This window comes from Bos javanicus, chromosome 22 (assembly GCF_032452875.1).
Source record: "Bos javanicus breed banteng chromosome 22, ARS-OSU_banteng_1.0, whole genome shotgun sequence".
NCBI lineage: Eukaryota > Metazoa > Chordata > Mammalia > Artiodactyla > Bovidae > Bos > Bos javanicus.
In genome coordinates, this window is record NC_083889.1 from 15,360,325 (window position 1) to 15,381,466 (window position 21,142).

A 21,142-nucleotide genomic window follows, 5' to 3' on the forward strand; every position below is an offset into this window, starting at 1 on the left:
ATTCACTATATGATACGATATTCAATCATATCCCTGAGGTTCTGTAGCATTGGAAATCCATGCAAAATAATATTATTTATTATATTTAAAAAGAGGTTTTCCATTTTAACAGTTTACTAGTAATTAAAAATGGAAGTAATTTTTAAAAGAGCCTATGGCTTCCTGACACAGTAAGAACTCAACGATGGTTTCCTAAATCCCAAATCTAACACACAGAGGACAACCTCAAAGCCAAAGGACTACAATTTAATAACAGAAAAAGGCACAAAGGGATGAGGCTGTGGCCCATCACCTAATTACTGACTCATTCATTCAACAGATATGAATTCTGTGTCTGAAGCAATCCTGTCTCTAAGATGCTTCTAGTCTGGTAGCCACAGAAATATATCTTTGATATTAATAAAGCCAATAATACAGTCTTTTAATATCTTAGAACAACAAAGCTACAGTAATAAAGACAGTATGGTACTGGCACAAAAAACAGAAATATACATTAATGGAACAGGATAGAAGGCCCGGAGATAAACCCACACACCTGTGGTCACCTAATCTATGACAAGAGAGGCAAGAGCATACAGTGGAGAAAAGACAGTCTCTTCCACGTGTGGTGCTGGGAAAACTGGATAGCTACATGTAAAAGGATGAAATTAGAACACTCTCTAACATCATAAACAGAAATAAACTCAAAATGGATTAAAGACCTAAATGTAAGTCTGGACACTAAAAACTCTTAGAGGAATACATAAACAGAACACTCTTTGACATAAATAGTGGCAAGATCTTCTCTGATCCACTTCCTAGGATAATAAAACATAAAAACAAAAACAAACAAATGGGACCTAATGAGACTTAAAAGCTTTTGCACAGTAAAGGAAACCATAAACAAGAAGAAAGACAACCCACAGAATGGGAGAAAATATTTGCAAATGAAGCAATGGACAAAGGATTAATCTCTAAAATATACAAACAGCTCATGCAGCTTGATATCAAAAAAACAAACCAATCAAAAAATGGGTAGAAGACCTAAACAGATATTTCTCCAAAGAAGACATACAGATGGCCAAAAGGCACATGAAAACATGCTTAACATCACTAATTATTAGAGAAATGCAAATCAAAATGATAAGATATCACCTCACTCCAGTCAGAATGCTGCTGCTACTGCTGCTAAGTCGCTTCAGTTGTGTCCGACTCTGTGCAGCCCCACAGACAACAGCCCACTAGGCTCCTCTGTCCCTGGGATTCTCCAGGCAAGAACACTGGAGTGGGTTGCCATTTCCTTCTCCAATGCGTGAAAGTGAACAGTGAAAGGGAAGTCGCTCAGTCATGCCCGACTCTTAGTGACCCCATGGACTGCAGCCTACCAGGCTCCTCTGTCCATGGGATTTTCCAGGCAAGAGTACTGGATTGGGGTGCCACTGCCTTCTCTGCCAGTCAGAACAACCATCATCAAAAAGAACTATAAACAATAAATACTGCAGAGGGTGTGGAGAAAAGAGAACCCTCTTACACTGTTGGTGGGAATGTAATTGATACAGTCACTACGGAGAACAGTATGGAGGTTCCTTCAAAAACTAAAACTAGAACTACCATATGACCCAGCAATCCCAGTCCTGGGCCATACCTGGAGGAAATCATAATTCAAAAAGACACATGCACCCCAATGTATACTGCAGCTCTGTTTACAATAGCCAGGACATGGAAGCAACCTAAATGCCCATCAACAGAGGAATGGGTAAAGAAGATGTGGCACATATACATACAATGGAATATTTCTCAGCCTTAAGAAGGAATAAAATTGTACCATTTGCAGGGATGTGGATGGACCTAGAAATGAAGTAAGTCAGAAAGAGAAAAACAAATATTGTGTATTCAGGCATTTATGTGGAATCTAGAAAAATGGTACAAATTAACCTATCTGCAAAGCAGAAATAAGACAGAGATGTAGAGAACCAAGGTATGGACACCAAGAGGGGGGAAGCCAGGTGAGATGAAATGGGAGATTGGGATTGACATACATATGCTACTATGTATAAGAAAGATAACTAATGAGAACAGTGGAGAAGGAAATGGCAGCCCACTCCAGTGTTCTTGCCTGGAGAATCCCAGGGACAGAGGACCCTGGTGGGCTGCCGTCTACAGGGTTGCACAGAGTTGGACACAACTGAAGCGACTTAGCAGCAGCAGCAATGAGAACCTATTGTATAGCACATGGAACTCAGTGCTCCTGGTGACCTACATGGGAAGGAAATCCAAGGAAGAGGGGATACATGTATACATATAACTGATTCACTTTGCTGTATAGCTGAAAATAACAGAACACTGTAAAGCAATTATACTCCAATAAATTAAAAAAAAAATACATCTTAGAACATTTGTTTTTTTTTTTAAAATAAATAGATGTATTTCTAACAGCCCACGCATTTATGTGGAGAAGGAAGACCTGCTCTCACACATGTGGGCCCTCAAGGCAGTATAATCACTAATCTAGTATAGAAGCTGAGACTGGAACTCTAAGAACTTTTAATACCTCACCAGAAAACATCTTTCTTTTCTTTTTAAACATGCAGTTCCAAGCATTCTGAAATTTCTAGAATAGTTTATTATAGGGTGAATTTTTTCCTTTACAAACACAGACGTATTTTAATGACATACGGTCCAAAGCACAGGGCATCAGTCCCAGAGCACAGTGAACCTGCGGCCCTTCTCTGCCGAGGACAGCTCTGCTTCCAGGCCATTTCTGCCCTCACTGCGGCTCATCAACTCATACGGTGACTAGGAAGATGCTACATTTTATTCTGTTCCATGGCTTATTCAGTAATTTCCAGAAGAAAAAATAAATCTGGCCCTGATTTAGCCATGTCTTTTACATCTGGGGGAATAATCAAATGTACAAATATTAAATTTTTCCCAGAGGACTAGGAGATGAGAGTAAGTAGCAATTTATATACATTGTTTACTACGGAGACAGAAATGATCAGAGGCTTTCTTGGGCTTCCGTGAAGCATCTTATTCTAGTGTCTGGACGCCTTCATGCACTTCAAAACGTTTTTTCTTCAGTCAGAGCAAAAACTGCAGAGGGGAAAAAAAAAAACCCTAACCAACAGTGGTAGGGACAGGATTATTCCAGAGTCAAGCAAAAACTACTTTAGAATTCTATCTGGCTTGATTCAGGGTTATTTTATGGTCTCTTTGGGAGCTACCCTTTTTACTGATATCAACCATAGTCGGTCCTTTCAGAAAAAGTAGGATTTGGGCTTCATCAAGGCTAGGCATGGAGTCCTTCTAAAGTGCTCTCATGTAATTCCTCAGAATGTATTCCCTTCCCCAGTGATCCCAGAAAGGCATATGACCTAACTGTTTCCATTTTTGCCCGAGCACCTATTTTAAGATTCCTCTTTTTTTGTCCAAGGACATCATTTGTCATTTACCTAATGTATTAGCTTCTGAACTATGTATGAGTCAACAAACTCAGTTTGATTAAGTGGAGATTTAGTCAGAGCTGGCTGAGGGGACTTGGGTATGAAAGGCGTCACCTGGCCAAGGGCAGAGGGGTAGAGGGGTAGATACACAGAAGTGGGCGCCAGGCCCCTCTGTCACATGCCAGAGGGGGGCTCTCCGGGGAGGGAGGGTCTGAGCAGCTGGCAGTGCCTGGGGTCCCTGGGTGGTCAGGGTTACGAGCAGTGTGACTCTGTGAGACCCAAAAGTAAGAGGAGACCTGCTTTGGGGTCTCAGTAAGAGGTACATGAACCAGTGTTTGCTAGTGCACTAGTTACTTTGACGACAGTTATCATTTATGAATTGGAGAGAAATGTACCATGTGAAAAATCAAGTGCAAACAGCTAACGGAGCCCACCTCCGAGCGCTGCTATCAGGAGTCGCAGCCCACGTGGAAGGCTTAGAAGAATGCCTGGCTCAGCCGTCCTCCCACTGCTTGCTGTCTGCTACTACCCTTGGTCGTCGCCACTGCCCGGCTGTGCTCTTATGAAAACAGGCGGGGCTGCTGCAAAGGTGGAATTGACGCGCCATTCCCTCTGGTTTCGTGGCACCGTTTCACCAACCATCTCACTCCTGGTTTGCCCAGTGAGTCAGGGCACCCAAGCCTGAGGTGGTCCTCCTCCGTCACCAAACTCATCTCCCTGCCACTGCCCTGCTTCACATGGGTGTGTCACACTGTGTCACTGCTGCCTCACTCTGCCCGTGTGTGCGAGGGCCATCTGTGGAGACTCCAAAACAGGGGGTCAACCCACTTGCCCCGAAGCTGCACAAGGCTGTGAGACAAACTCCTGACATGGGAGAGAGGGAGAAGCCAGCTCAGAGGGTCTGCCGGAACTGTGGACTTCAGTTTACCTTTAGGTCACTTGGGCTCATGAAGCTGGGGCCGACTCGGCGCCCAGGGAAATGGACCATCCCCTCCCCAACGATGGAGGCTTCGGCACCAACTGCCTCCATAACCGGCTCCTCAGCAGTCAGTTCTTTATCTGGATTCAATATTTCCTTCTGAACGACATGTTGGCAGACCAACATGTGATTACATACTCAATTGTCAAATACTTTAACATCCTCATTCCTCATTGTGAAACTCCTAACTTTCCATTAAGAATGCAGATCTTGCTACCACACCTTGAGAGCACAAATAGGCAGGGAAAGGAAAGTTCAGAAGCTCCTGGGAAACGTCAGAAATGGCTTAAAAACACGTAACCCTAGAAAACAAAAATGTTACTTCGTGCAGGCTGGCCCAGACGGCCAGCTGGTCAAGGTCTCACATCTGGTTAGAACCCTGGAGGGCCATAATTCACATCGTGGCATCTTCTTCAAGTCCTTATTTGTTCTTTCAACTGATTTCTGAGGCTGTTCTTTCTTAGAGGCTCCACTGGACCAGCTCCCGGGCTTTCCGTGGGCGCTCGGCTCCTGAGAGGGCGGTCTGCCCAGAAGGATGACTGTACTGAGGATGTCGTGTCCTTGTGCTCCAGGCCAGCCAGGGAGCAAATGGTACCTGGATAAGACTCCTTTCTATTTTTAACTGGATCTTAAAAATTACTGAGAGTTGAATACATCAATTTGAAAAGAAATAAAAGGGCATCACTAGGCTGATATTTACTGTCTAGAATTCTCTGTAAAGGTCTCACCGACTGAAGTCTAATCATTTCAAGATGCCCTTTGCAAAGCAAACAATTTTATTTTCCCCAGTTTGCCTCTCACCTTCAAGTATAGCTCATTTGCTTATGTATTTAGAAATGCCACAGTTTCCTATCTGATGCTGAGAAAAGAACTGCTCTGGGTATCCTTCTTCTCCATGTGCACTCCCCCACTCCCCGCGGCCCCTGCCCCATGAGCTGGAGGAACAGCCATGTCCATAGAGCACAGTGGGTCCCCCGGTGGGTCCACACCTCCCGCACTGGAATCACTTGGGTGTTCGCTAAAACATGCACATTTCTGGCCCACGAGTCCAGCCTTTTATTTTATTAAACAAAAATCTGAGGTGTGAATATGCTACCTGACTTATTCCTGGGGCAGAACCTGACTCAGAATTTGCTCCTTCTCAGCATTCACCTGACGGTACTTGGGATCCAGATTTGCTGGGGGCTGGGGTTGAGGAGAAGGTTCCTGGAGCAAAAGTAAGGGTCTTTTAAATGTAGGTAATCTGGGTCCACCTTAGACTTAGGGGAACAGAATCTTCATGGTGTGGTGCCTAAAAATATGTTTTTTTTTTTTTTTTGGCTGCACCACACAGCTTTCGGGATCTTAGTTATCCTACCAGGGGCTGAACCCTAGGCAGTGAAAGCTTGGAGTCCTAAACAGTGGACCACCAGGGAATTCCTAACACATGCGTTTTTGAAAGTTTTACTTTCAAGATGTACAGCCCAATGTAAGAACTTTCCAGGGCTTCCCTGGTGGCTTAGTGGTAAAGAATCCGCCTGCCAATGCAGGAGACACAGGATTGATCCCTGATCCATGTAGACCCCCCCCCTTCTACAGAGCAATGAAGCCCACATGCCACAACTATTGAGCCTGTGCTCCAGAATCTGAGAGCTGCAGCTGCTGAGCCCACGCGGCAACTACTGAAGCCCACGCACCCTAGCGTCCGAGCTCCACAACAAGAGAAGCCACTGGAATGAGAAGCCCGCACACTACAATTACAGAGCAGCAGGCCCCACTCTCCGCAACTGGAGAAAAGTCCGTGCAGCAAGAAAGACCTAGCACAGCCAAAAATAAAATAAACAAAATTACACACAAAAAAGAACTGTCCAATGACTTAAATTTCTCAATCGCGTTTGTCCATAAAATGGAAATGGAATTGAAAAGTAGCAATTCAAATATAAATTAAACACAATATAATAATTATTCATGAATGATCTTTCCTATTGACAAGTCTGTTGTCAATTTCTGGTCACTTGACAGTGAAAGAGTCTGGCGACAGGCTCGGCACTAATGAGATTTATTCTTAAAAATGTTTTCCATAACTCCACTTCTGATCAGGGCCCAACTAACCAGAAGATGTGGCAGAAGCCCTCCTCTCTGCCTTTAGTCCACGGGAACAGCCCAGTGAGGTGAAGCTCCACTTGTTTACAAAACACACAGGTAAACATCAGAGTGAAAAAGAAAAAGAAAAACTCTATATCCTAGAAATGACACTAGTTGGGCAAGTAAACTAAAGACATGCCACTGAATTAGAGTTTTTGAAAAGCACAAAATGGGTGACCTTCCACACCTATGACCTTCCAGAACCTCCGCACAGTGAGACTAAGGAGGAAACATGATGAAAATCTTTGTCTCCAACTGGCAGCAGCGTGAGCTTGGTGACCCAGGCAGCGGTGTCAAGCACACAGCAAAGCCCTGGGCCAGAAGGAGACAAGAGAGCAAGAGAGGACCTTCTGCCCAGGTTGTACTCTGGATGGATTTTAGTCTCAGATTATAATTTTAATGAAAACCAGCAGGGGTGGGAGGTGGGGGGAAGGATGCTTTTCCTGGGTTTGCAGTCCAGGCCCTAGGAAACCACAAGTACTCAACATGACTCCCTCCCTACTTGGATCCAAGACACTGGAGCTGCATCTGCACAGATTATGTCACCTTCAGGGCAAGGAGAACACCCTCTATGGAGGCATTTGATACACATACTGAGTCAACAGGCTTCCCAGGTGGCTCAGTGGTAAAGAATCCATCCTGCCAACGTAGGAGACGCAGGAGATGGGGGTTCAATCCCTGGGTCAGAAAGATCCCAAAGGACAGAGGAGCCTGGGGCTACAACCCATGGGACTGCAAAGAGTTGGACACAACTGAGCACGTGTGCACACACACACACACAGAGTCAACACCTCCTGGGTACCTCTGTTCCACCAGAGACTTAACAGTAAAATCAACACCAAAATCACATTTTCCTAGGGATGTTAATCAGAGAATCATGTCTATGTCCTCCGGAGAAAAGACCTCAGAGAGGCTTAAAATCACTTAGAGGTTTTCGTCTTTTAAAAAAATAGACAGACTTTAGGTTAATGTTTCACTTCTCAATGAAGATGAGCGTAAACCAAACTCATCTTTGACTCTGGACTTTGCTTCACTGTCAGCTAGGGAGTATCTGAAGATGAATCCAGGAGCCGAGAGGACTGGGGACATTACTTAGTCACATCCATAGTAAACACTATTATCCATCAATCCCTCCAAAGCAAATATGACAAATCTGAAGTAGGGCTTTCAGGTAAATATGTTCAGTAACATGAGACGTGCTAGTCATCTCCAGCACTGAGAAAGACCCTTTGCTTTTTAGAACAAATTCATGGCAGGGTGAAATCCTAAGTGAGAGGAGAAGAAAGCTTAACTAACATGAAATAAGACCTCCTTGACCTGGAGGAAACGTGTGTACACAGCCAGCCTGCCCCAGTCTATGAAACTTCACTAGAAATGGAATCAGTGGAGAAACCTGATTTACCAAAACTCTTCCATAGACAATGCTGTTCAATTAAAACAATTTCTGCTTACATCACCCCTAAAAGTTTTGAATGCCAAATGCCCTCCCATACAATTTTAAGCTGACATCTAATATTTCATCATAAATTAAAATAGCTGCAAAATGTATTTTCTAGCATACTGTGAATATTGACATTTTAAAAGTAAATTCTAAGGTCACTCTTTTAAAGATATCCAAGAAATGCTTAACATTATAGTGATGTGATATCCACCACCATCCATTCAAGAGACACAAATATACTCCTAATGATAAGTAAAAATTTTGTTTTTCCTTTTCTCCTTTCTTGAAGTACTATTTTCTTTCCACTTCTTCCAAAGAATCTTACCCTAATCAAATATTTTTTTGCTTGAAAGTCTTTATCAATCACTTTTTAATACTTTGCTGTAATAATTTTATGCACAAAATGGAAACTTAAGAAGACTTTAAAATTTCCTATGAACAGAAGTCTCAAGATAAATATTTAAATTTTCTTCTGGTCTGACTGATCATTACAATTATTATTAGCCAACCCTCAGCATGAGAGAAAATAATAGCAAATTAAACAACTGACCAAGGATTAATCTCCAAAATATATAAGAAGCTCATTTGGCTCAATACCAGAAAAACAAACAACCCAATCAAAAAGTGGGCAGAAGGCTGAAACAAACATTTCTCCAAAGAAGACATACAGATGGCTAATAGACACATGAAAAGGTGTTCAACATTGCTCGTTATTAGAGAAATGCAAGTCAAAACTACAATGAAGTATTATTACCTCACACAGGTCAGAATGGCCATCATTGAAAAATCTACAAACAACAAATTCTGGAAAGGGTGTGGAGAAAAGGAAACCCTCTTGCACTGCTGGTGGGAATGCAAAATGATACAGCCACTATGGAAGACGGTATGGAGATTCCTTAAAAACTAGGAATGAAACTACCACACAACTCAACAATCCCACTGCTGGGCATATACCCCGAGAAAACCACAGCTGAAAAGGACACGTGTACCCCAGTGTTCACAGCAGCCCTACTCACAATAGCTAGGGATGGAAGCAACCTGGACACCCATCGACAAGTGAATGGATAAAGAAGTTGAGGTACATACACACAATGGAGTCTCACTTAGCCATCAAAGAGAATGAAATAATGCCACTCGCAGCAACATGGACTGACCTGGATATTATCATTCTGAGTGAAGTAAGTGAGACAAAGACAAACATCATGTGGTATCACTTATATGTGTAATCTAAAAAAAAACAAACGACACAAGTGAACTTATTTGTAAAAATGAGAAACAGACTCATAACCATAGAAAACAAACTTACGGTTCCCAAAGGGGAAAGGTATGGGGGAGGGGTAAATAGGGAGTTTGGGGCTGAAATACATTCATTACTATATCTGAAATACGTAACCAACAAGGACTATACTGCGTAGCACAGGGAAGTGTGCTCACTATTCTGTAAGAACTTAAAGAATTTGAGAAAGAACAGATGCATGTGTGTGTATAACTGAATCACTTTGCTGTGCGCCTGAAACGAATGCAATTGTTTGTCAACTATATCCAAATACAAATGAAAGAAAATAAACTGGAATCTTCTATACTTACTTAAACTGGTTAACTTCAAGGCTGCAGGAAGTGCTGAGCAGCAATTCTCCGATTTATGTCTCCTGGCATTTGCTAAAGAAATACATTCTTATTCTCAGGACAGCTGCCCTTACCTGCTGCTTGAGCGCCTCCAAAGATTCAAATTCCAATCTGGCCAGTTTCATCTGGATATGCCGTGGCTTATCAGGTATGGCAAATGCAAGGATGAACTTCAAAGCCAGGAGCATGTGCTGAAAAGAAGAACAAGCACACGTTGCCGGGACACCCTGGACCATGTGGGCAAGGAGGCAAGTTAGCGCCGAAACACTGCGATCCTGCTCATTAATCTTGGGTCACTTCCAACTACTGGCCTGTGATGAGCCACAGATCAACCAGGCCCGTAACTTCTATTCATTTCACCCTACTGTGGCCACTCAATCATTACTGACTTACTTTGCTTTCTTCTTTTAAAACCAGTTATTCCCTTACAATGATACCATATGCTAGGCTCAATGAAAAATGAAGTTTGTTCTAAAAAGTCTACCACAAAATGCATTCTTCTACTTGTGTCTTAATTCCCAGTATATTTAGGGTGCCACATGTGCACTCACATGTTTCTCTCTGTGTAACCACACCCTCCGCTGTGCTGTGCTTCAGGCTGAGTTACATGAAACATGCATGTGCCTTAAACAGCAGGGGCCTTGAGTCCTCTGCTGCCCCAGCAGTGTCTGCTGCAGTGTCTTTCATGAAATGACAATCAGTAAGTATTGATGAGCTGACTGACTAATGTACTACTTTATGCTGCAGGCTCCATATATTGTGAGGCAGAATACAGACAGGTAGAGTATGTCCTCTCTCTTTATAACACGGGAAACTTAGAACCTGGCTATTTTATTTCTCTTCTCTACCAACGCCATATAGAGGTTCTCTAAAATAATCATATGAGGTTTGTGATTATGCTTCTTTCTCTGCAGAAATAAGCCAGCAGGGACCGCTTCCTCTGCTAAGTCTGCTGCTCAGACGTGCAGCCTCGACTCAGTGTTTCTCTAATGCTGCCATCATCTTGTGACCCAGGGCCAACACCCACAGAAACCTGAATGGTTGTAAGAATAAAGTTGCCTCTTTGATGATGGCATGTATTAGTAAATATCAAAGGCTGTAAAATAAAAATTCAAGGTAGGTATTAGGCATGAAGAAAACCACTGAAGGAGAGGGAACAGCCTCTAAGATATGTGGCACTGAATAATTAGCAGAAAAGACAGTTTAAAAAAAATAAGTGATTTCTTTATTGTGATATTTTCAAATGAGGGATGAAGGATAAATAACATGTGGATATCTCCTGGGAGAAGCATGAAATAATGGAGGAAATCAGCATCACGCCAGAACAAGCAATAATTCAACACAAAGACTTGAAAACCGGCAGAAGCCCAGGGCAGGCCGGGGACTGCCTGGCATTAATAGGAGGTCTGGAATGGACTAGGGAAGGGTAGTCTTCTCTGAAATGTGACTGTCATGATCAAAGAAGGCATTGGAAGATACTGACTAGGTGTCTGGAATGTGAAAACAAGGAAATAAAACAGATGACATCATGTGTTGCAATTCTGAACCAAGTGAATTAACAGGAACCTGGATATAATCTACAAATAAGAAATGAATAATTCAGAAAGAGCTATACTGTATCATTATTTCATCCCACTGGACTACTGAGATATAATTTTATATAAGACTTAACCTCTTTAGCAGAAGAATTAAGGCAGGAAATCGCCTTTATTTTTTATAAATGGCGTGGTGTGCCCTCAGGTTGCCAGAGCCCCACCATGATCCAGGCATGGGCCCTGTTCCATTTCTCCTAACAAGTCTGTCCCCATTTTCTCTTCTTTGGAGTCTCAGTAGTAATTACTGAGAAAGAAGACCCTGCCGAGGTTTTCCCTTGCACACAGGGGACTTATGAGATGTGTCAACTCTTCTTTGGGAACCAGGACCAGCTACTGGGAGACCGGGAAAGGCTGCCACAGACCTTGGTCCTCATGGTTTTCATATGCTGCTGCTGCTGCTGCTAAGTCGCTTCAGTTGTGTCCAGCCCCGTGCGATCCCATAGACGGCAGCCCACCAGGCTCCCCGTCCCTGGGATTCTCCAGGCAAGAACACTAGAGTGGGTTGCCATTTCCTTCTCCAATGCATGAAAGTGAAAAGTGAAAGTGAAGTCACTCAGTCATGTCCGACTCTTAGCGACCCCATGGACTGCAGCCTACCAGGCTCCTCTGCCCATGGGACTTTCCAGGCAAGAGTACTAGAGTTGGCTGCCATTGCCTTCTCCGGGTTTCCATATGAAATGTCCATAAAACTCTCTTGAATTGAAAAGAACTTGATATTGATTAGACAATACTAGTTAAAACAGGAGGTCATTTTAACATGGTTACATAGCAACAACCTTTGGGGTTCTCTATAGTGAACCACTCAAAGGAGAAAGGGAAAGATATACCCATCTGAATGCAGAGTTCCAAAGAATAGCAAGGAGAGAGAAGACAGCTTTCTTAAATGAACAATGCAAGGAGAGATAAGAAAGCCCTCCTAAGTGAAAAATGCAGAGAAACAGAGGGAAACAATAGAATGGGAAAGACTAAAGATCTCTTCAGGAAAATTAGAGATACCAAGGGAACATTTCATGTAAAGGTGTGCACAATAAAGTACAGAAATGGTATGGACCTAGCAGAAGCAGAAGAGATGAAGAAGAGGTGGCAAGAATACACAGAAGATCTGTACAAAAAAGGTCTTAATGACTCGGATAAACGTGATGGTGTGGTCACTCACCTAGAGCCAGACGTTCTGGAGCATGAAGTCAAGTGGGCCTTAGAAAGTATTACTACAAACAAAGCTAGTGGAGATGATGGAATTTCAGTTGAGCTATTTCAAATCCTAAAAGATGATGCTGTGAAAGTGCTGCACTCAATGTGTCAGCAAATTTGGAAAACTCAGCAGTGGCCACAGGACTGGAAAAGGTCAGTTTTCATTACAAGCCCAAAGAAGGGCCATGCCAAAGAATGTTCAAACTACTGCACAATTGCACTCCTTTCACATGCTAGCAAGATAATGTTCAAAATCCTTCAAGCTACGCTTCAACATGTCCTATCTTTTTGTCTTTTCATACTGTAAAGCTATGACCAACCTAGACAGCATATTCAAAAGCAGAGACATTACTTTGCCAACAAAGGTCCATCTAGTCAGAGCTATGGTTCTTCCAGTGGTCATGTATGGATATGAGAGTTGGACTATAAAGAAAGCTGAGCACCGAAGAATTGATGCTTTTGAACTGCGGTGTTGGAGAAGACTCTTTAGAGCCTCTTGGACTGAAAGGAGATCCAACCAGTCCATCCTAAGGGAAATAAGTCCTGAATATTCATTGGAAGGACCTATGTTGAACCAATACTTTGGCCACCTGATGTGAAGAATTGACTCATTGGAAAAGACCCTGATGCTGGAAAAGATTGAAGGCAGAGGAGAAGGGGATGACAGAGGAGATGGCTGGATGGCATCACTGACTCAATGGACATGAGTCTGAGTAAGCTCTGGGAGTTGGTGATGGACAGGGAGGCCTGGAGTGCTGCAGTACATGAGGTCACAAAGAGTCGGAATGAACTGAACTGAGGCTTCAACAGTACATGAACTGAGAACTTCCAGATGTACAAGCTGGATTTTGAAAAGGCAGAGGAATTAGAGATCAGTAAACTGCCCACGTCTGTTGGATCATAGAAAAATCAAGAAAATTTCAGAAAAATATCTACTTCTGCTTCACTGACTAAGCTAAAGCTTTGACTGTATGAATCACAACAAACTGTAGACAGTTCTGAAAGAGATGAGAATACCAGACCACCTTACCTGCCTCCTGAGAAACCTGTATGCAGGTCAAGACGCAACAGTTAGAACCGGACATGGCACAAAGGACCGGTTCAAAATTGGGAAATGAGTATGTCAAGGCTGTATATTATTTAACTGATACGCAGAATTCATGATGTGAAATGCCAGGCTGGATGAATCATAAGCAGGAATCAAGATTGCTGGGAGAAATATCAATAACCTCAGATATGCAGATAACACCACCTTAATGGCAGAAAGCAAAGAGGAACCAAAGAGCCTCGATGAAAGTGAAAGAGGACAGTGAAAGAGGTGGCTTAAAACCCAACTCAAAAAATTAAGATCATGGCATCTGGTCCCTTCACTTCATGGCATAGAGATAGGGTAAAAATGGAAACAGTAAGACTTTATTTTTTGGGACCCCAAAAATCACTGTGAACTGTGATTGCAGCCATGAAATTAAGAGATGCTTGCTCCTTGAAAAAAGCTATGATGAACCTAGACAGCATATTAAAATCAGAGACATCGCTTTGCTGACAAAGGTCCATATAATCAAAGCTATGGTTTTTCCAGAAGTCATGTATGGATGTGAGAGTAGGGCAGTAAAGAAGGCTGAACACCAAAGATTTGCTGCTTTTGAACTGTGGTGCTGGAGAAAGCTCTTCAGAGTCCCTTGGACTGCAAGGAGATCAAACCAGTCAATCCTAAAGGAATTCAACCCTGAATATTCATTGGAAGGGCAGATGCTGAAGCTCCAGTACTTTGGCCACCTGATGTGAAGAGCCGACTCACTGGAAAAGACTCTGATGCTGGGAAAGACTGAAGGCAGGAGCAGAGGGCAGCAGAGGATGACATGGTTGGATGGCATCACAGACTCAGTGGCCATGAGTTTGAGCAAGCTCCGGGAGTTGGTGATGGACAGGGAAGCCTGGCATGCTGCAGTCCATGGGGTCACAAAGAGTTGGACACGACTGAGCAGCTGAACAGCAACTCTACAGTGTACTTTTCTAAAAATACCCTATTAGAAAAAATGCTTTTAAAAGCCCATATGCAGAGAAATAATTTTCTTTAGAATTATATTTTCAGCATAGGTTCCCAGTAGACCTACTTATTTCAAGCTTTTAACTTCCCACTGAACAGCTCCAGGGTCACGCTCTTGAAGAGCCTCCACAAGCCACACAGCCAAGCATTCTTCACTGGCCCCCGGCACCACCGAAAGCCAACAAGGAGGCAGCCCTGGGTGTATCCCCTCTGTTCACGACTAAGTGTCCTTAACACTGCAGCAAAAGAGATGTTCTGGCTCCCAGTCTAGGTGGGGAGATGAGTAAAGACAGGCCACCACGTTGCCATGTGGGAGTATTACTGCTGGGTCTACACTGGGACCAGGGGCACTTAGACCAGCAGGAATCCCAACTTTCACTAGGTCAGAGAGGATTCCCTGAAGGAAGTGAGTTTGAGCAGAGACCTGACCGATGAGAAGGAATTATCTCAGCAAGGAGAAGGGGGCTGAAGTGTTTCCAGAGAGAGGACACACACATAAAGGGCTGGGGGTGCTGAGGGGAGAGGGTTGTAGAGGCAACCGGAAGCCAAGTGACATGGGAGCTGCATAACCTGGCAGAGGAGTGAGGCGGAGCTGAAGGCATGAATGCAGATGACTCCATCAGACTTCTCCGGCTGTGGTGGGGGGAGTGAACAAGTGTGCAAGTGCAGGCAAGTCAGCAGGGACACTGGAGTGTGCGGGAGAGCAGTGGGGCTGCAGCTCCAGGAATCACTGGGGGGCTCGTCAGCAGAAGTCAAGGGGACTCGTGCATTCAAATGATAAGCCCAGGATGAGGGGCAGTTGAAGGGGAGGAGGGGTCTGCACGGGCTATAGATTTTTAGCTATCTGGGGGAGTGTCTAAATGCAGATAGACATCAGCACGCGGTGTGATAGACGGGTCTCAAGTTCGTGGGAGGGCTGGAGGCAGAGATCTGGGATCACTGATGTGTGGGCAAGGGGCCGATGAAGCCACGGGAATGGACGAGTTGCCCAAGGCTGTGCGGTGAAGGAGAACAGATGAGATGCAGCGAGACGATGGCGGAGGATGGAAGCGGGGAACCAAAACATGAATGACAGGCAAAGGGGAGGGGTCAGCAAGAAGCCTGAGAGCAGCAGGCAGGGGCAGGCAGAAACCAGGCGGCTCCGGAAAGACGCACGCAAAGCGGAGAGAAAGAAGCCAGTCAAGGCGGGTGTTGGAAGGTCAAGTTTACACGAAGCCTGAGGAAGAAAGTTTGGGGGTACCCAGCAGCAGCCTCCGGTGGCCCTGGTGGGAGTGGTCACAGAGGCAGGACTCAGAGGGCTGAGAAGAGCCTGGCGGGTGAGGCTGGAGGAGGGAGGGACCAGCGACAGGCTTCAGAGAGTCTGCCTGTCAAGGAGGGCTGAGGGCCCAGGGCCCATCTGGAGGGAGGCCTGGGCTGGCCGGGGGTTTGCTCTTTAAAGATGTAAGTCCTCAACATGAGAGAGGCTTTGGGGCAGAGGGGAGCACGGTCAAAGCTGAAGATCCTGGAAGGAGTCCCAGGGAACAGAGCCAGGATGAGTGCCAGGTAAGGCTAGCCATAAACAGGGAGTCTGCACGGTCCCTGGCGAGGAGCGATGGGTGACCATGAGTGTCAACAGTACTGAAGGGAACACGTTTGAGACCACAGAAATTTAAAAGGCATTTATTGCTTAGGATATGCAACTTAATACTTAAAACCAGGATGGACAGGTAAGAATCACATGTAGGGTCCTCACTTTTCTTTCACAGAACTAATTGCAAATCATCAGTAAATATCCTTTCCTCAAAACAGGTAATCACAGTCCTCAGCGGGGGGCGGGGGGCGGGGGGCGAGGGGGGGAAGGGTCTCAAGGGTCTCAAAGAACAATAAAAATGCCAACTCTTTTAGCTAGACTGGAAAAAATATCAACATGTCCATAATGAAAGTTTGTTTGGATGGTGGCACTTTGGGCGATCTCTTTATCTTTAGTCTTTAACAGATATGCATTATTTTTGTGCAGGAAAAAATATTTACGTGGAAAAGAACACAGGGATTCTACTCCTCAGGTAACAGATGAACTACACGGGCCCCACCTGGCTCCTAACCCACCTGGTCACCACTGCCCACATGCCCAGTAAATAGACCCAAACCACACAACCTGTAGCTCAGAGAGTCTGGCTTTTAATCTCGAGCCCAGGAAGCTGGAGACAGCAATCACTGTGCATTCGTACAGTGTGCAAATACAGAGTGCACTGCTGCAGGGCCAGATTGCTTTGATGGTGGCCTTCTTTCACTTTATCTCTCAAAATCTTCTGAACATCGATTATTCCCCCACTTGGCTACAGTTTCAGAAGTTCCACCTATTACAGATTTATTTAGATTAATGCATATCATCTTTAAAAAGTGAAAATACTCTGGGAGGGTTAAGAAGCACCACCATTCACAAATTATTAATTTAATTGGCTGGAGTTAGCAGACATTCTGGGGCTTCCCTGGTGGCTCAGCTGGTAAAGAATCTGCCTGCAAAGTGGGAGACCTGGGTTTGATCCCTGGGTTGGGGAGATCCCCTGGAGAAGGGCATGGCAATCCACTCTAGTATTCTTGCCTTTAAAATCCCCACAGACAGAGGAGACTGGCGAACTGCTGTCGGTGGGGTTTCAAAGAGTCGGCCTAAGTACAACCAAGTGCGACTAAGCACAGCACAGCAAACGTTCTCTCTCATTGTATACGCCCCCCACCCACCACACCATGAGTGCTAGGAAGTGGGATGCGGAAGGCACCACCACAGGAGCTTCCACACACGGAACCAGCTTCAAGGAAGAGGGGTAGAGAGAAGCAGAGACGGTTATGTGGCAGCCTGGATGGGAGGGGAGTTTGGGGGAGAATGGATACATGTACATGTAGAGCTGAGTCCCTTTGCTGTCCACCTGGAACTATCACAACACTGTTAATCGGTTATATTTCAATATAAAATAAAAAGTTAAAAAAATTCATTGTGGGGAAGAGAGAAAAGCAAATCATTCCTTATTGGAAACAAATAGAAAAAAAGAAAGAAGCAGAGAGCAACCCACATTGTCTGAATGATCAGCAAAGGACAAATTAGACCTCACTTTCTTCTTATTGAGTTCTTATACCAGGATCCAGAATTCAAGATGAGCATCATGATAGATTAAGTAAGCTTTTGTAGTCTAGCCTAGAAACCTAAATAACATTTATAGCACTGTGTTTCAAAAGATCAATTTTTAAAATCTCGTTTATATTTTTCCCACAGAAAATGTGTTCAAGGCTGGGAACTATTTTATGCTAACTGAACAGAGGGAAAAAATTGTAAAAAGCATTTTAGCTATTTTTACTTGTTTTCATAAATAAAAGAAAGCCTAAGATAAAATATAAATCTGCTCAGATTTGAAGAAAAACACCCTCGAAATGAATAGCTGGGCTGGATTTTCATAGCCTGTCTGTGAAAAGAGAAGACATTTTGTGGGCCATGATTGTGATTCTTTGCCAACTATCTTCCTTTAAAATGAAACTCACAAACTTTATTCTAAACAAAGTAAAGGAGAAAAGAAAAAGTGAGGGTAGGGTGGGGCAATGGGTAGAATGCTGAAACTAACCAATACAAAGGAGTTGGCGACCCGTAACAACATGCTTCAAATAGTGATTATAGCGTGTCTTAGCTGGGAAACGGAAAAGGAACAGGCAGGACCAGAGAAAGTTGGCACTCAGAAGCTACGTGCTATCTGGCGCCAGCGGTAAAGTTCTGCCATCGCCACGTTGCTCACCTGTGGTCACTGCAGGGCTGTCAGACTCTTGGGAGTCTAGTAGCCAGATGCACAGTGAGCAAGTGGAACCATTTTTATAAAAACTAGAAAATTCATAATATGATCGACAGTAGCAGCTGTGTTTGTAGCAGTGTGCCCAAACCCTGTGTCTGCTGACATGGAAAATGCAAATAGAGATAAATTCTTGGAATTCTGTAAAGCTAATTTGATTTCTACAGAGGTAGGTCTGCCAGGTTACCTCTTTTCATTCAAAGTCCACTGAATAAAAGAAAGTCCTTCAAAAAAGCATCCTCTCCTCATCATCAGATAAATTAAATGCCAAGTGCCAATTAATAAATGATTAATGAAACTGAGACAGAAAAAATTATTGAATCAAGCACTTAAGGGAAAAAAACTCAGTGATTTTCATTTTAAAATGGTAGATCAAGCACACACACGTCTTATCCTACCTCCCCAGGGTCTCCTGAAATGACAAAACATATAATCTAAAAAGAACAAGACTGGAAAGCAAGACAATTTGCCAGAACTTCTGGATATAGGGCTTATGGAGTGGAAAGTGCTGCTCAAGTCTCCTGAGACAAAGGCAGGTCCTCCCAAAGGAGACTCAGAAGAAAACCAATGTGGGATTCAGCCTCACAAAAGGAAAGGATTGGGGCAAGGAGTTAGCACCAAAGTGAATGCATTAAAGAATTGCCTTCAGAAAACCTGGGGCCATAGGAGGTCCTTTCTCATGCCACCTTGTGAGACTGGTTCAAGGTGGCAGAGTAGAAAGATGTGTGCTCATCTTCTCCTGCGAGAGCACCAAAATCATGCCACCCTGTAACAGAGAAACCGCAAGTTCTACTGTTGAACTAAAGCCAAAGACTTGCCCTTTAAAGAAAACATGTCGTCTTCTGGGAGAGCTCCTTGGGTGGGGTTGCCAGGCCCAAGAAAGTTGAGACCAAGGTCATACCAGACTCCTACTAAAGACTTGGCACAAGAAAATATCTACTCTCGGCTTCTCCTTCAAGAGTAGAGAAATGAAACATACATTCAATGTTCCATCCTATCAAAGGAATTCCCTAGGAACTGGTTACTGTCTCAATAGACTCAGAGCACTGGAGAGGATCCTTCATACTTTGCGTGCCTGGGGCGGGCAGGGGCAATGAGAACAAGAGAGAGATTGTTGAAAATACCAGAGAAACTGCAATACTAAAGTTAGACACCAGAGGGAGCAAGAGATTACAAACCCTTTTTTCAAAAGATAACAAGCAGACTTCTCTAACTGGGAAACTATATGAACAAATCTAGCAAAGACACCATCTCCAGAAAAGGTTTGAGACATTCCCAGAATCTCTAGCTGGGCTGACTAATGGAGGTCTCTGCCTGTACAAAGCTAGTCTGTAAATATTGGGAGAGGTGGCTGTTTTTTCAAGTGCCCAAATCTCAGCAAAATTTAACAACAACACAAACAGGGAAATATGACACAATAAAGAAAAATAATAAATCTCAAAAAAGACCCAAAATAAACAGAAATCTATAAATTATATGGCAAAGAATGTAAAACAATCATCTTAAAGAAGCTTAATGAATTACAAGAGAACACAGATAAAAAACTAATCACAATCAGGAAAATGATGAATAAACAAAGTGAAAATACCAACAAAGAGATAAAACTATTAAAAAAAAATAGAGAACTAAACCAATTCTGGAGCTGAAGAATGCAATAACTAAATTGAGAAGTTCACTAGATGGGTTCAACATCAAACTTGCTCAAGGAGAAGAAAATAACCATGAACCCTAAGACAGGTTACCTGAAATTACTGAGTCAGAAGAGCAAAAAAAAAAGGAGATAGATGAAGAAAGCTTAAGATTCGCAGTGGAGGGACTTGCTGGTGGTCCAGTGGTTGAGAATACACCTTCCAGTGCAGGGGATGCAAGTTCTTTCTCTGGTTGGGAAACTAAGATCCCTTATGCCATGGTGCAGCTAAGCCCACACACCACAGCTGACGAGCCCAAGCCGCACAAGCAGAAAGAAGCGCCTGTGCTGCGATGAAAGCCTGCACACAGCAACGAAATCCCATGCGCCTCATCCAGGATCTGACGCAGCCAAAAATAAAACAAGTAAGTATTTATAAAAAAGTGATACGTAATGTACATCAGCCAGGTTTCATAGTCTCCAAGCTTCAACAGTGTGAACCAAGAACTTACAGATGTACAAGCTGGATTTTGAAGAGGCAGAGGAACCAGAGATCAAATTTCCAACATCCGTTGGATCACAGAAAAAGCACAAAAATTCCAGAAAAACATCTACTTCTGCTTCATTGACTACACAAAAGCCTTTGACTGTGTGGATTACAACAAACTGAACAATTCTTTTTTTTTTTTTTTGAACAATTCTTAAAGAGATGGGAATAAGAGACCACCTTACCTGCCTCCTAAGAAGTCTGTATGCAGGTCAAGAAGCAACAGTTAGAACTGGACATGGAACAAAAGACTGGTTCAAAATTGGGAAAGGAGTTATGTCAATGCTGTATATTGTCACCTTACTTATTTAACTTACATGCAGAATACATCACGCAAAATGCCAGGCTGGATGAAGCACAAGCTGGTATCAAGATTGCAAGAAGTATGGATAACCTCAGATATGCAGATGACAGCACCCTTATGGCAGTGAAGGGTGAAAGCAAAGAGGAACTAAAGAGCCTCTTGATGAAAGTGAAAGAGGAGAGTGAAAAAACTGGCTTAAAACTCAACATTCAGAAAACTAAGATCACGGCATCTGGTCCCATCACTTCATGGCAAATAGATGAGGAAACAATGGAAACAGGGAAAGACTTTATTTTCTTGGGCTCCAAAATCACTGCAGATGGTAACTGCAGTCACAAAATTAAAAGATGCTTGCTCCTTGGAAAAGAAGTTATGACAAACATAGACAGCATATTAAAAAGCAGAGACATCACTTTGTCAATAAAGGGCC

General features: G+C 43.5%; 1 protein-coding gene across 5 annotated transcripts in view; it reads right to left on the minus strand.

Annotated features, from left to right (window-relative positions):
* The window catches only part of ANO10 (anoctamin 10), a 214,115-nt gene that overhangs the window by 46,071 nt on the left and 146,902 nt on the right, over positions 1-21,142 (minus strand). For 2 of the 5 annotated variants that reach the window (XM_061396153.1, XM_061396152.1), the window contains exon 12: positions 9,667-9,783. The exons of 2 other annotated variants lie outside the window; for them this stretch is intronic. In XM_061396153.1, the coding sequence (XP_061252137.1) occupies positions 9,667-9,783 (117 nt within the window). Of the gene's footprint in view, positions 1-9,120; positions 9,194-9,666; positions 9,784-21,142 lie in introns of all 5 variants that reach the window. One more of the 5 variants, XM_061396155.1, reaches the window with a different exon arrangement.